General features: G+C 48.3%; 1 protein-coding gene across 1 annotated transcript in view; it reads right to left on the bottom strand.

Moving 5' to 3' along the window:
• LOC121269358 (centromere protein Q-like) overlaps positions 1 to 13029 on the bottom strand; it is a 55566-nt gene that overhangs the window by 1027 nt on the left and 41510 nt on the right. Inside the window, exons 7-8 of the mRNA XM_041173912.1 lie at positions 5381 to 5500; positions 3044 to 3112 (exon numbers count right to left, since the gene is read on the bottom strand). Coding sequence (XP_041029846.1) covers positions 3044 to 3112; positions 5381 to 5500 — 189 coding nt within the window. The remainder of the gene's footprint in view (positions 1 to 3043; positions 3113 to 5380; positions 5501 to 13029) is intronic.

Genomic DNA, 13029 nt, shown 5'->3' with positions numbered 1-13029 from the left:
TGGCTTCTGCAGCTTTAAGTTAGGAAAGGGTTCCTGCTGAGGGTGAGACAGGGAGACATTCCTGATCGCTGCAGAGAAGCTTAAGGGGTGATTGACCAGAATGGTTCCAGGGAGAATTCCAGCCAACTGGAGAGTCCAGGATACTTTTACTTAAGGTAAGGAACCAGAGGTGACAAGGAAAATGTATTTTATACAGAGAGGTGATCTGGAAGGTGCTGCCTGAAAGGGCGGTGGAAGCAGATTCGACAGGAACTTTCAAAAGGGGGAGTTGGATAGATTGTTCGAACAGGAAAAATTTACAGAACAATGGGAAAAGAGCAGTGGAGTGGGATGAATTGGATAGAATCCTTCAAAGAGCCAGCCTAGACACAATGGGCCGAATGGCTCAGCACAGGATGGTGCCGCCATTCTGTAATTTGACATTTCTAGCTACGAGAGGCCTGTGTAGCACGATTTGGGAGGGAAACGTATATTGGCAATGCAATGTACAGCATTCCCTTTTTAAAGGGCTCTCCTTGATTGGTGATGCCTTTGCTCCTCTTCGCTGACACGTCTAACTAGCTGAGCTGCTGGAAACTGTACTCACCCCTGCCCCCCGCTGAAGGTCATTTGCAGTCAGTTGTTCCCTGCTATCCAAATGCTTGTATTAGTCAGCACCCCTGCTGTTTACTGCCTGCTGATTAATAATTCCCATTTTACATCAGGGAATCCCTTGTTGCCTCCTGACCTGTCCCGTTGGAAACCAAATATGTCTATGTTTCAATGCTGCAATAACACTGTGTAGCTCCATTATATTCATTGTTTCTTGTTGTTCACCAGGATTTAGTCAATCACAAGACTTTCCCGCTATTGTCAGGCGTAAGGTGTTCTGTTTGTTGACTTGTACAGGCGTGGTTTTGTGAACGGGGTAGCACAGGAGGTCAGACTCTGACCTTTCACCCTCTGGGACCAGGGGTCAAGTCCAGTGACAGACGCAGACAGATGAAGAGCTCCCCTCTCTGATAGGGGTACGTGGGAAGAGAGAGGAGGACTGGGGTGAGTGGCGCAGTCGCTGACCTTTCACCCTCTGGGGCCACAGGTTATAGAATGGGACTGCTCAGGAGGAGGCCATTCAGCCCATTGAGCCTGTGCCGGCTCTTTCAAAGGGCAATCCTCTTAGTCCCACTCCGTCTCTCTTTCCCCATCTCTCTGCATTTTGTTTTATCCAATTCCCTTTTGAATGTGTATCCAGCAACCTATCAGGCAGTGCATTCCAAATCCTAACCATTCATTGCATGCAAAAAGTTCTTCCTCATGACATCTCGGTTCTTGTCAATCACCTTCAATCTGTTCCTCTGGTTATCGACGCTTCAATGATTGGAAATAGTTTCTCCTTAATACCTCTATCTAAACCCTTCATAAGAACATAAGAACTAGGAGCAGGAGTAGGCAATTCAGCCCCTCGAGCCTGTTCCCCGCCATTCATTACGATCATGGCTGATCTCATTTCGGCCTCAACTCCAATTTCCCGCCCTCTCCTCATAACCTTTCAACCCCTTACTAATTAAAAATCTGTCCATCTCCTCCTTAAATTTATTCAGTGTCCCGGCATCCACTGCGTTCTGAGGTAGTGAGTTCCACAGATTCACAACCCTTTGAGAAAAGTAATTCCTCCTCATCTCTGATTTAAATCTACCACCCCTTAGCCTAAAACTATGGCCTCTCATTCTACAATGCCCCACAAGGGGAAACATCTGCTCCACGTCTACTTTGTCTATCCCCTTTAGCATCTTATATACCTCAATTAGATCTCCTCTCATCCTTCTAAACTCTAGCGAGTATAGGCCTAAACTGCTCAATCTCTCCTCATAAGACAAGCCCCACATCTCTGGAATCAATCTAGTGAACCTCCTCTGAACCGCCTCCAATGCAACCACATCCTTCCTCAAGTAAGGGGACCAAAGCTGTGCACAGTACTCCAGGTGCGGTCTCACCAATGCCTTGTACAGCTGCAACAACACTTCCCTATTTTTATTCTCTATTCCTTTAGCAATAAATGCCAAAATTCCATTTGCCTTCATGACTTTAAACGCCTTTATTAAATCTCCCCTTAGCCTTCTTGGCTCAAAGGAGAACAATCCCAGCTTCTCCAGTCTCTCCACATGAACTGAAGTCCCTCATCCCTGGCACCATTCTGGTAAATCTCCTCTGCACCATCTTCAAGGCTTTGACATCCTTCCTAAAGTGCGGTGCCCAGGGCTGGACACAGCACGCCAAGCAAGTGATTGGTTACAGGCTCTGTTGGCAAATGTGCCAGCAGCCAGCACAGTGCTCATAAGTGGGCAAAGAAACGGCAGCTAGCAGGGTCCTTCTCCACGCTCATAATTTATCACCCACTCCATAACCGTCCCTGTAACGCAGCCAAGGGAGTAGAGTTTCCAATGTTTGGACGCAACCACCAGCCTGCGTGCAAAATTCACATTTCTGTTCAAACTCACCTGCATGTAAAACCTTCCACAAACCCGCTCAATCAGGCAGCATTTAACTGTTTCTGTCTTTTTGCTCGTTGCATTAAAAGGTGTGTAGGTGTGTGTGTGTAACCTGGTTGAGATTTATTAATACAGCTGAGAAGTGGGCGGATCACCAGAAGTAGGTGTTTTTAATCCAACAGCTGTGAGTGACTCGAGGTTAAGAGTCACTGAAAATGACTTTTAAAATGACCTTCGACCCCACCCGCCCAAAACCTGGGAAAATCCAAACTCCAGCGCGGTTTTGGGTCCAAGGGCGCCAGATCTTAGACGTCCAGTCTGTGGTGTCAATCCCAATATTCTATCCAAAATTTAGATCCAAAACGGATGAGCTCATATCTGCCGAAATTGAAATCCTGTTGCCACAATTTTGCCCGTTCGTTTAATCCATTTGCAATGTTATGCCTGCTCCTACACTGCTTACTATGCTGCCTATCTTCCTATATGATATGTTGAATTTTTCAGCGCTGCTTCCACATTATTTTGAGGGCTTCCATCGCTTTGCTGGCCCATTTCCCCACGCTGTGGGCACTCACCTGAAGGGTGGGCTGCTGGAAACTGGCTTCGGGGAGCTCGGGGAGGTTTAGAACCCCAGTGCCCACATTCTGCAGGAACATAAGAGAAAGAGAAAGGTGTCAGCGTCCTGTGTTGAGGAGAGAAAGACTTAATTACAGCTTGTCCAAGGGCTTAGCGATGGGAAAATAAAAATTGCATTTATACAGTGTCTTTCGCAACCTCTGGACCTCCCAAAGTGCCAATAAAGTTGTAATGTAGGACATGCGGAAGTCAATTTGCACACAGCATGTTCCAACAGATAGAAAGGTGAAGATGACTGGATAATGGTGTTTTTTTTAAGTGACCTTAACGCCAGAGGTATCCCCCCTGATCTTCTTCAAAACAGTGGGCGTGGATTCTTTTATGACCACCTGACAGGCCTTGTTTTAACACAGGGGGTTCCAAAACTGTCGGCCGTGACCCCCAAAGGGGTCGCGGGATGAGATTTTGGGGTCCCGAGCTTTGAGGCAGCAACGGCGGACTGAGTTTGGGCGGCTGCAAGGTCTCTTTAAATGCTTGTGATTATTTCTACTTGATGTCGGGTGTAGCTGAATCGTCTGTTCTCTGAGGCCCAATTTCTGTTACAACTACAGCCTGTTAAAAAGGCTTTGTCAGGGCAGACCCAGCAGTTTTACCCCCCTCCCCACCATTGCTCGACAATTCTCCAAACCCCGCATTCCCCGCTCCCCAATATTTTACTCTGGAGTCATGCAAAAGTCGGAGGTATTAAAATGGGGTCACACTAGGAAAAAGTTTGGGAAGCACTGTTTTAACGTCTCACCTGAAAGACAGGGCCTCTGACAGTGCAGCACTCCCTCGATAATGCAGGGGGAGCCTAAAATCTTGCGCTCAAGTCTCTGGAGTGGAATGAAGGCGTTTTATCTAATGAGGAAAGGTCAAGCAGGTTGGGCCTACACTCATTGGAGTTTAGGAGAATGAGAGGTGATCTTATCGAAACATATAAGATCCTGAGGGGTCTTGACAGGACACCGAGCGGATGCTTCCCCTCGTGTGGGAAGCTAGAGCTAGAGGATACAATTTAAAAATAAGAGATCTCCCATTTAAGATGGAGGTAAGGAGGAATTTATTCTCTCAGAGGATTGTTAATCTTTGGAACTCTCTTCCCCAGAGAGCACTGGAGGCTGGGTCAACTACATTAGGGGCTGAGCTGGACAGGTTTTTGATTGTCAAGGGAGTCAGGGGTTATGGGGGCCAGGCAGGGAAGTGGAGTTAAGGCCATAATCAGATCAGCCATGATCTTATTAAATGGAGGAGCAGGCTTGAGGGGCTGAATGGCCTACTCCAGATCTGATTTCTTCTGTTACATTTTTATATTCTTTCTTGTGGAACACTGAACCTTCTGATTCGGAGGCCAGGGTGCTATCCACTAAGCCACAGTTGAGACAGTCTTGGGTCACGTTTCAGAAAAGCTTCAGTTTTAAAGCGTTCAGTTAACGTTGAGACACTGGAGAAACAAGGATTGTTCTCCTTAAAGTAGAGAAGCCTAAGAGGAGATTTAATCAAGGTGTCCAAAATCATGATGGAGTAAGTGAGGAGAGACTGTTTCCAGAGGCAGGAGGGTTGGGAACCAGAGGGCACAGCTTGAAGACAACTGGCAAAAGAACCAGGGGCAACATGAGGAAAACATTTTTTATCCAGCATGTTGGTATGGTCTGGAATGTGCTGCCTGAAAGGGCGGGGGAAGTAGATTCAATAGCAGGAACATAAGAGCATAACAAATAGGAGCAGGAGACGACTATAAGGGCTGTGGAACCTCCTCCACCATTAAGTCAGGTCACAACTGATCTGTGGCTTCAACTCCAACTGTCACGGGAACTGGAGAGTTGAAAACGAAAAATTTGAAGGGCTTTGGGGAAAGAGCAAGGGCAGGGCAGTGGGACGAATAGGACTAATATTATGGGGAAAGAGCAACAGGGGGGTAGCGGGACTAATAGGACTAATATTATGGGGAAAGAACGGGGGGGCAGTGGGACTAATATTATGGGGAAAGAGCAATGGGTGTGGGGGGGTCAATGGGACTAATTGGATAGCTCTTTCATAGAGATGGCACAGGCAAGATAGGTCAAATGGCCTCTCCTGTGCTGTACCATTTCTTGATTCTAATGGTTTACAGGATCAGGGTGGGACATAGCGTCCTCTGAGTGCTTTGCCTGACAGCACACACTGCCCAGGTGAACGAAAGGAGAACGTCTTCTTAAACCGAGGTAGGGGTCGAGTGAAAATGAAAGAAAGAGGTGGTCGAGCTGAGGACATTGATACAGCCGTACATCAGTGACCAGAGCGGGTGAGACACCGACCTGGAATTCATCATTTTCCGTCTCATCCAGGAAGGCTCTCAGGCTACTGATCTCATCCCGCAGCTTCTCCATTTCTTCGCTGTTCCGTTCCAATGCATCGAGAGTCTTGTCCAACTCGTTCTGCAGCACAAGGATATCCAAAGACAATACCATCACTTAGATGACACCAAAGTGGGTGTGGGGAGGGCGCGAAGAGATGGTCAATTCTGAGAAGGATTGCAACAAATTACAGGGGGGCATTAATAAACGTGCAGAATGGACAAATGATTGGCAAATGAGGTTCAACACAGATAAATGTGAGGTGGCACATTTGGGTAGGGAGAACATGGAGGGCGAGTCCTGGTGGGCTAGAGGAACAAAGGAATCGCGTGGGCCAAATACTCCAATCAGTCAAAGTTGTAACTCAGGTTAGCAAGGCCAGAAAGAAGCAAACCAAGCACTAGGCTTTATTTCTAGAGGGACAGGGTTGAAAAGTAGTTAACTTAAACCTGTATCAAACCTTTGTTGGACCACGCTTGGAGCACTGTGTGTAGTTCTGGTCACCCACATTATAAAACGGATATAAAGGCACTAGGCGGGGAGCTAAGAGGATTTACAAGGACGATACCAGAAATGTGTGGGTATATTTATGAGGGAAACATTGACAGGCTGGGTCTCCTCTTTCTTGGACAAAGATGGCCGAGGGGTGACCTAATGGAGATCTTCAAAATTCTGAAAGGTTTGGATAGAGTGGACATAGAGAGATTGTCGGGAAGAGCAGAACAAGAGACCGTCGATATAAGACAGTCATCAACAGGGAATTCAGGAGAAGCGTCCTCACCCCAATAGTGCTGAGAACGTGGAACTCATTACCACAGGGAAAGGTTGAAGTGAATAGTGTAGGTGAAGAGAGACAAGCATTTGAGGAAGAAGAGAATAGAGGATTATGATGGCAGATTTAGATGACGAAAGATGGAAAGGAAAGTGGAGCATAAACACCAGCGTGGACTGGTTGGGCTGAATGGCCTGTTTCTGTGCTGTATGTCCTATGCAATCCTCTGTGGAAAGGAGTTCGGCAGGAAAGGCATTACAGATTCAAAGGAGGTTTAGACACTTTACAGCAGCAATGGAGACAGGGCAAGGGGCAGGGGGAACAGAAAGACACAGTGAACGATCGGGAACTGAAGGACAGGCAGAGTGAGGGATTGGGAACAGAGGGACAGACACAGTGAACGATCGGGAACAGAGGGACAGGCAGAGTGAGGGATTGGGAACAGAGGGACAGACACAGTGAACGATCGGGAACTGAAGGACAGGCAGAGTGAGGGATTGGGAACTGAAGGACAGGCAGAGTGAGGGATTGGGAACAGAGGGACAGACACAGTGAAGGATCGGGAACTGAGGGACAGGCAGAGTGAGAGATCGGGAACAGAGGGACAGACACAGTGAAGGATCAGGAACTGAGGGACAGGCAGAGTGAGAGATCGGGAACAGAGGGACAGACACAGTGAAGGATCGGGAATTGAGGGACAGGCAGAGTGAGGGATTGGGAACAGAGGGACAGACACAGTGAAGGATCAGGAACTGAAGGACAGGCAGAGTGAGAGATCGGGAACAGAGGGACAGACACAGTGAAGGATCGGGAACTGAGGGACAGGCAGAGTGAGGGATTGGGAACAGAGGGACAGACACAGTGAAGGATCAGGAACTGAGGGACAGGCAGAGTGAGGGATCGGGAACAGAGGGACAGACACAGTGAAGGATCAGGAATTGAGGGACAGGCAGAGTGAGGGATTGGGAACAGAGGGACAGACACAGTGAACGATCAGGAACTGAGGGACAGGCAGAGTGAGAGATCGGGAACAGAGGGACAGACACTGTGAAGGTTCAGGAACTGAAGGACAGGCAGAGTGAGGGATCGGGAACAGAGGGACAGACACAGTGAAGGATCGGGAACTGAAGGACAGGCAGAGTGAGGGATCGGGAAGAGAGACAGACACGGTGAAGGATTGGGAACAGAGGGACAGACACGGTGAAGGATTGGGAACAGAGGGACAGATAGACTGAAAGATCAGACACGGAGGGACAGGTAGAGCGAAGGATCAGGCAGGGAGGGACAGATAGATTGAAGGATCAGAGAGGGAGGGAAAGATAGAATGAAGGATCCGAGAGAAAGGTAGTGATAGACTGAAGGATCAGAGAGGGAGGGACAGGTAGACTGAAAGATCAGACACAGAGGGACAGATAGGCTGAAGGAGCAGAGAGGGAGCGGGTGTTAGACAGAAGGATCAGGCACAGTGGGGCAGCTAAACTGAAGGATCACAGAGGAAGGGACAGATAGACTGAAAGATCAGAGGGGAAGGGACAGATAGACTGAAGGAGCAGAGAGGGAGGGACTGATAGACTGAAGGAGCAGAGAGGGAGGGACAGATGGGCTGAAGGGTCAGACACAGAGGGGCAGATAGGCTAAAGGATCAGGGAGGGAGGGACTTATAGACTGAAGGAGCAGAGAGAAGGAGGGACAGATATACTGAAGGATCAGACATGGAGGGAAGAACATAGACATTAGAAGATTGGAGTGGGAGGGCCAAACACAGCAATGGTTTAGAAATGGAGAAACAGATATACAGAAATAATGGAGAGTGACAATTGGATACAGAGGTTCATTTTCATCTCGAGAGTTAATGCTTTGTAGATTTGGAGTTGAAGGATTAACGTTGTGGGATATTGGGGATGGATGTGTGCTGGCTAGGGTTTCCTATTGGTGGACTTGCCTGTTTGCATTATTACTGGCTGCTGAGTGAACAGTATGATGGAGCTGCCAAGTACCAAAGTGGAAAATGCCAGGAGCCCGGCTAAAAGGTTCTGGCAAATGACGTATGGAGAATACTGCATTCTTTCTTTCCTCTAAGGGTTAGTTCACTGAAAGGGAAGCCTGGCTGCTTATTGGACCTGACGTTAATCCCATCATGCTAACCGACATATTGGGTCAACCTATTTAAATCTCCCATTTTAATTGGAAATCCAAATCGGTGCCAAGGGAAAAAGGCATTCTTCCCAATTCACCAAACTGCCCATTTCCAATTATTTCCTATGGTGGAAATCAATTTTAAAAAACTGTATTTATATAGCGCCTCCGACAATGTAAAACATCCCAAGGTGCTTCACAGGCCTAAGAATAAAACAAAATTTGCCACCGAGCCACATCAGGAGGTGCCGCAACTGACGACCAAAGGCTCAGTCAGAGGTAACAGCGCTTTAAAGGAGATGAGCGAGGTAGAGAGATGGAGAGGTTTAGCGGGGCGAATTGCACAGCTTAGGTCCCGCAGTTGAAGGCATGAGCCGGCAGTGTGGAGCGATTAAAATCAGACCCAAAAGGCATACATAGACCAAAGCAATTTAAATAACCAACACGCAGTCACAAAAGATTTGCCTTAATTGCATCCTGATTCACAACAAGGTATGTGCATTCATCTAATTCCAACCCACACAAAGCCACCAAAACAGTAAGAAGACATGTAAACAGAAAATGCTGGAAACCCTCAGCAGGTCCGGCAGCAATCGTGGTGAGAGAAACCGGAATTAATGTTTTAGGTCGATGGAACTGTGTTAGTGTAATAGGGTGAAGCTCCATATCAGACTGGGAGTTACTGTGCACAGTTCCGGTCTCCATATCACACTGGGAGTTACTGTGCACAGTTCCGGTCTCCATATCACACTGGGAGTTACTGTGCACAGTTCCGGTCTCCATATCACACTGGGAGTTACTGTGCACAGTTCCGGTCTCCATATCACACTGGGAGTTACTGTGCACAGTTCCGGTCTCCATATCACACTGGGAGTTACTGTGCACAGTTCCAGTCTCTGTATCACACTGGGAGTTACTGTGCACAGTTCCAGTCTCCATATCAGACTGGGAGTTACTGTGCACAGTTCCGGTCTCCATATCACACTGGGAGTTACTGTGCACAGTTCCGGTCTCCATATCACACTGGGAGTTACTGTGCACAGTTCCAGTCTCTGTATCACACTGGGAGTTACTGTGCACAGTTCCAGTCTCCATATCACACTGGGAGTTACTGTGCACAGTTCCAGTCTCCATATCACACTGGAAGTTACTGTGCACAGTTCCAGTCTCCATATCACACTGGGAGTTACTGTGCACAGTTCCAGTCTCCGTATCACACTGGGAGTCACTGTGCACAGTTCCAGTCTCTGTATCACACTGGGAGTCACTGTGCACAGTTCCAGTCTCCGTATCACACTGGGAGTCACCGTGCACAGTTCCAGTCTCCGTATCACACTGGGAGTCACCGTGCACTGTTCCGATCTCCATATCACACTGGGAGTCACTGTGCACAGTTCCAGTCTCCGTATCACACTGGGAGTCACCGTGCACTGTTTCGATCTCCATATCACACTGGGAGTCACCGTACACAGTTCCGGTCTCCATATGAAAAAGGATGGAGTGGCACTGGAGTAAGTGCGTGATAGCAGAACTGGGAGGATTTTACTGTTGGGGAAGGATGAACAGTGTAGGTCCCTGTTCCTTAGATAAGGGAAGACTGAGGGTGACCTAAGAGAGATTCTTATGATTATGAAAGGATTTGATAGGTTAGACCTAAAAAAGGTGTTTCCACTTGCAGGCAGTCCCGGCCCAGGGAGCCATAAAAATCAGATAGCCATTAATAAATCTCATCGGGAGTTCAGGAGAAACTTCTTCACCCAGGGCGTGGTGAGAGTGTGGAACTCGCTCCCTTAGGGAGTGGTTGAGGTGAATCATGTCGATGCATTTAAGGGGAAGCTGCGTAAATATGTGAGGGAGAAAGGAATAGGAGGAAATGTTGATGGGATGAGGGGGTGGGTGGAAGCTCATGTGAAGCATAAATAGCAGCGTGGACCAGATGGGCCTGTTTCTGTGTGTACGCTATGTAATACGTCCATACTATGTAATTCTATGAAGCAAATATTCAGACTGCTTTTCAACTAACTCAACTGTCACTCATAAGAATAATTGCCTCTTTCTCTGCTCTATCATTCTATAGGGAATGGGGGACTGATTGAACAGCATTTTCAAAGAGCCGGCAGAGGCACATCGGGCCGAATGGCCTTGTAGATTCTAGCTACACATGCTTTTGATCCACATTTTTCAGTATTTTCACCCCCATTGCCTCCTGAGTGCTTTGCATGTCAGTTTGGCCAAACCATTGGTAAAAGTAAACACGGAGTGTGTGATTCAGGAGGAACCAGTCTTTTGATGGAACCGAGTTTCCTCTTCAGAGGCTTGGGTGCGTTGGCTGGCCTTCGGAGGGGTGATGCTCTTGCGGAGTCCACCTGAGTCTGGGGGGGTGCAGTGGTGGAATCTGGTACAGTTATCAGCTCCAAGGTTTCATTCAGTCTTTTGGGTCTGAGTAAAGGTACAGGAACCCGAGGGATCACTGCGTTCATAGCAGGACCAGAGTATGCTGGTAAGCAGCGGGTAGGAAGCTTTCTAGTCTCACCTGGTGCACCCTTGGGGCCGACTTTTCTTGGGATTGCCACTTGTCAACCACATTATGTCCGCTGGCATTTCTACACAGCCTTTCACAACCTTAGGACATCTCGAAGTGCTTTATAGCCAATGAAGTACTTTCCAAGGGGTGTAAGGAGATGCAGTGGGAAAGTCCCACAAGTAGCAATCAGACAAACGACTGCAGCTAATTGGCTTAAGTGGAGTTGGATGAGAGTTAAATAAGAGCTCCAGGACATCAGGCAGCTCTGCCCCTGTCCTTCTTTCATTCCTTCATGGGATGTGGGCATCGCTGGCAAGGCCAGCATTTGTTGCCCATCCCTAATTGCCCTTGAGTGTCTTGCTTGGCCATTTGAGAGGGCAGTTAAGAGTCAACCACGTTGCTGTGGGGTTGGAGTCACATGTAGGCCCAGACCGGGTAAAGATGGCAGATTTCCTTCCCTAAAGGAAGCAGATGGGTTCTTATAACAGTTGATGATCGTTTTGTGGTCACCATGACCGAGGCTAGATTTCAATTCCAGGTTTTATTAAGTGAATTTAAATTCCACCAGCTGCCATGGTGGGATTTGGACCCATGCCCCAAAAGCATTAGCCTGGGTGTCTGGATCACCAGTCCAGTGAAGTTACCACTATGCTGCTGCCTCCCTCTTCCTTGCTGTGGGATCTTTGATGTCCACCTGAGAGGCAGATGGAAGCCTGGGTTGAATGTCTCATCCTGAAAGATGACACCTTTGATAGCATAGCGCTGCACAGGAGAGTCAGCCTGGACTATGGGGCTCAAATCTCTGCAGTGGGGGCTTGAACACACAACCTTCTCACTCAGAGATGAGAGAGAGAAACAGAGACAGTGGCCAGAATCTTCGAGTCGGTGTGTGGGGGCGGGCTCGCTGTGCGATGTGTAAAATGGCGTGCGGTGATGTCAGGCGTGCGTCACAATGTCACCGCGCGTCGTTCCGATCTTCAGTTTGGCAAATGCACACCAGAGTCGGCTGCGCACCCGCTGAACCGTCAAAGGCCTAGTAAAGGCCATTTAAAAGCTAATTAAAAGGATTAACAGAGCTGCCCGTCCAACCTTAAGGTTGGCGGCGAGGTGGGTGGCGGGGGGGTGGTGGTGGGGGGCGTGAAGAGACTAGGCGGCCTTCACATTTATCATGAAACCTCATGCATGAGCGGGATGAGGTTGCATGGAGGATTTATAAATCAAATAAAGTTTCTCATTAAAATTCATTGACGTGTCCCAGCTCATGCGACACTGTCACATGAAGGGACACGTCTGGAAAAAATTTTTTCTTCTTGATTTAAACTTTTCACAATGACATTAAACTCCCTGATTTCTGTGCTCTTTCACGCGCATGTCCCGACTCAGCCTCCTCCCCCCCCACTGACCGCACAGGGAGCGCTCAGCGCTTCCGGGTGTGCGTCACGCTGGGCGGGCCTTAATTGGCCAATCCTGGGCGGTGATTGGCTGCACGCCCTTGCCCACGCCCGCTCCTGCTCAGCACCCCCGACGGGGAGAAAATTCTTCCCAGTGTTACTGACTGAGCCAAGGTTGACAACACTTAAAGTTTGGGAATAAGGTGCTGCCTGAGCTGTCCCGGGCTTCTGGCCTGCCAAAGAGATATTTGCACTCATGGTCCCAAGCTCTGGCTTCTTTGTTCACTCTCCATGTTCTCCTGACGAATCCGAACCAGGAAAACAATCTCACACACAATTGAGTCGCTATGGCCTTGTGGAATGTCTGATCAGGACGTCAAATGGTCCAATGGCATTATTCTAAACCACTCAGGGTTAATAGAAGCAGTTAAAATGATAAAGGAGTAACGAGTTGGAGTAACTTGTTTCCACTGGCAGGAAGGTCGGTAACCAGAGGAGACAGGTTTAAGATAATTGGTGGAAGTGCCGCGGGGGAGCTGAGGAGAATTTGTTTTACACAGTTTTGTGAACTGGAAGAAACATATTAAATTCTGAGGGGACTTGACAGGGTGGATGCTGAGCGGATGTTTCCCCTTGAGGGGGAGTCTAGAACTAGGGGACGCAGTTTACAAGTTAGGAGCCCCCCCCATTTAAGTCAGAGATGAGGAGTAATTTCTTCCCTCAGAGGGTTGTTAGTCTCTGGAATTCTCTAACCCAGACAGCAGTGGAGGCTGGCTCATTGAACTTA

The sequence above is a fragment of the Carcharodon carcharias genome, chromosome 24 (genome assembly GCF_017639515.1).
Source record: "Carcharodon carcharias isolate sCarCar2 chromosome 24, sCarCar2.pri, whole genome shotgun sequence".
Taxonomy (NCBI): domain Eukaryota; kingdom Metazoa; phylum Chordata; class Chondrichthyes; order Lamniformes; family Lamnidae; genus Carcharodon; species Carcharodon carcharias.
The sequence above is the reverse complement of the archived record's forward strand: the minus strand, read 5'-3'. Positions and strand labels throughout refer to the sequence as shown.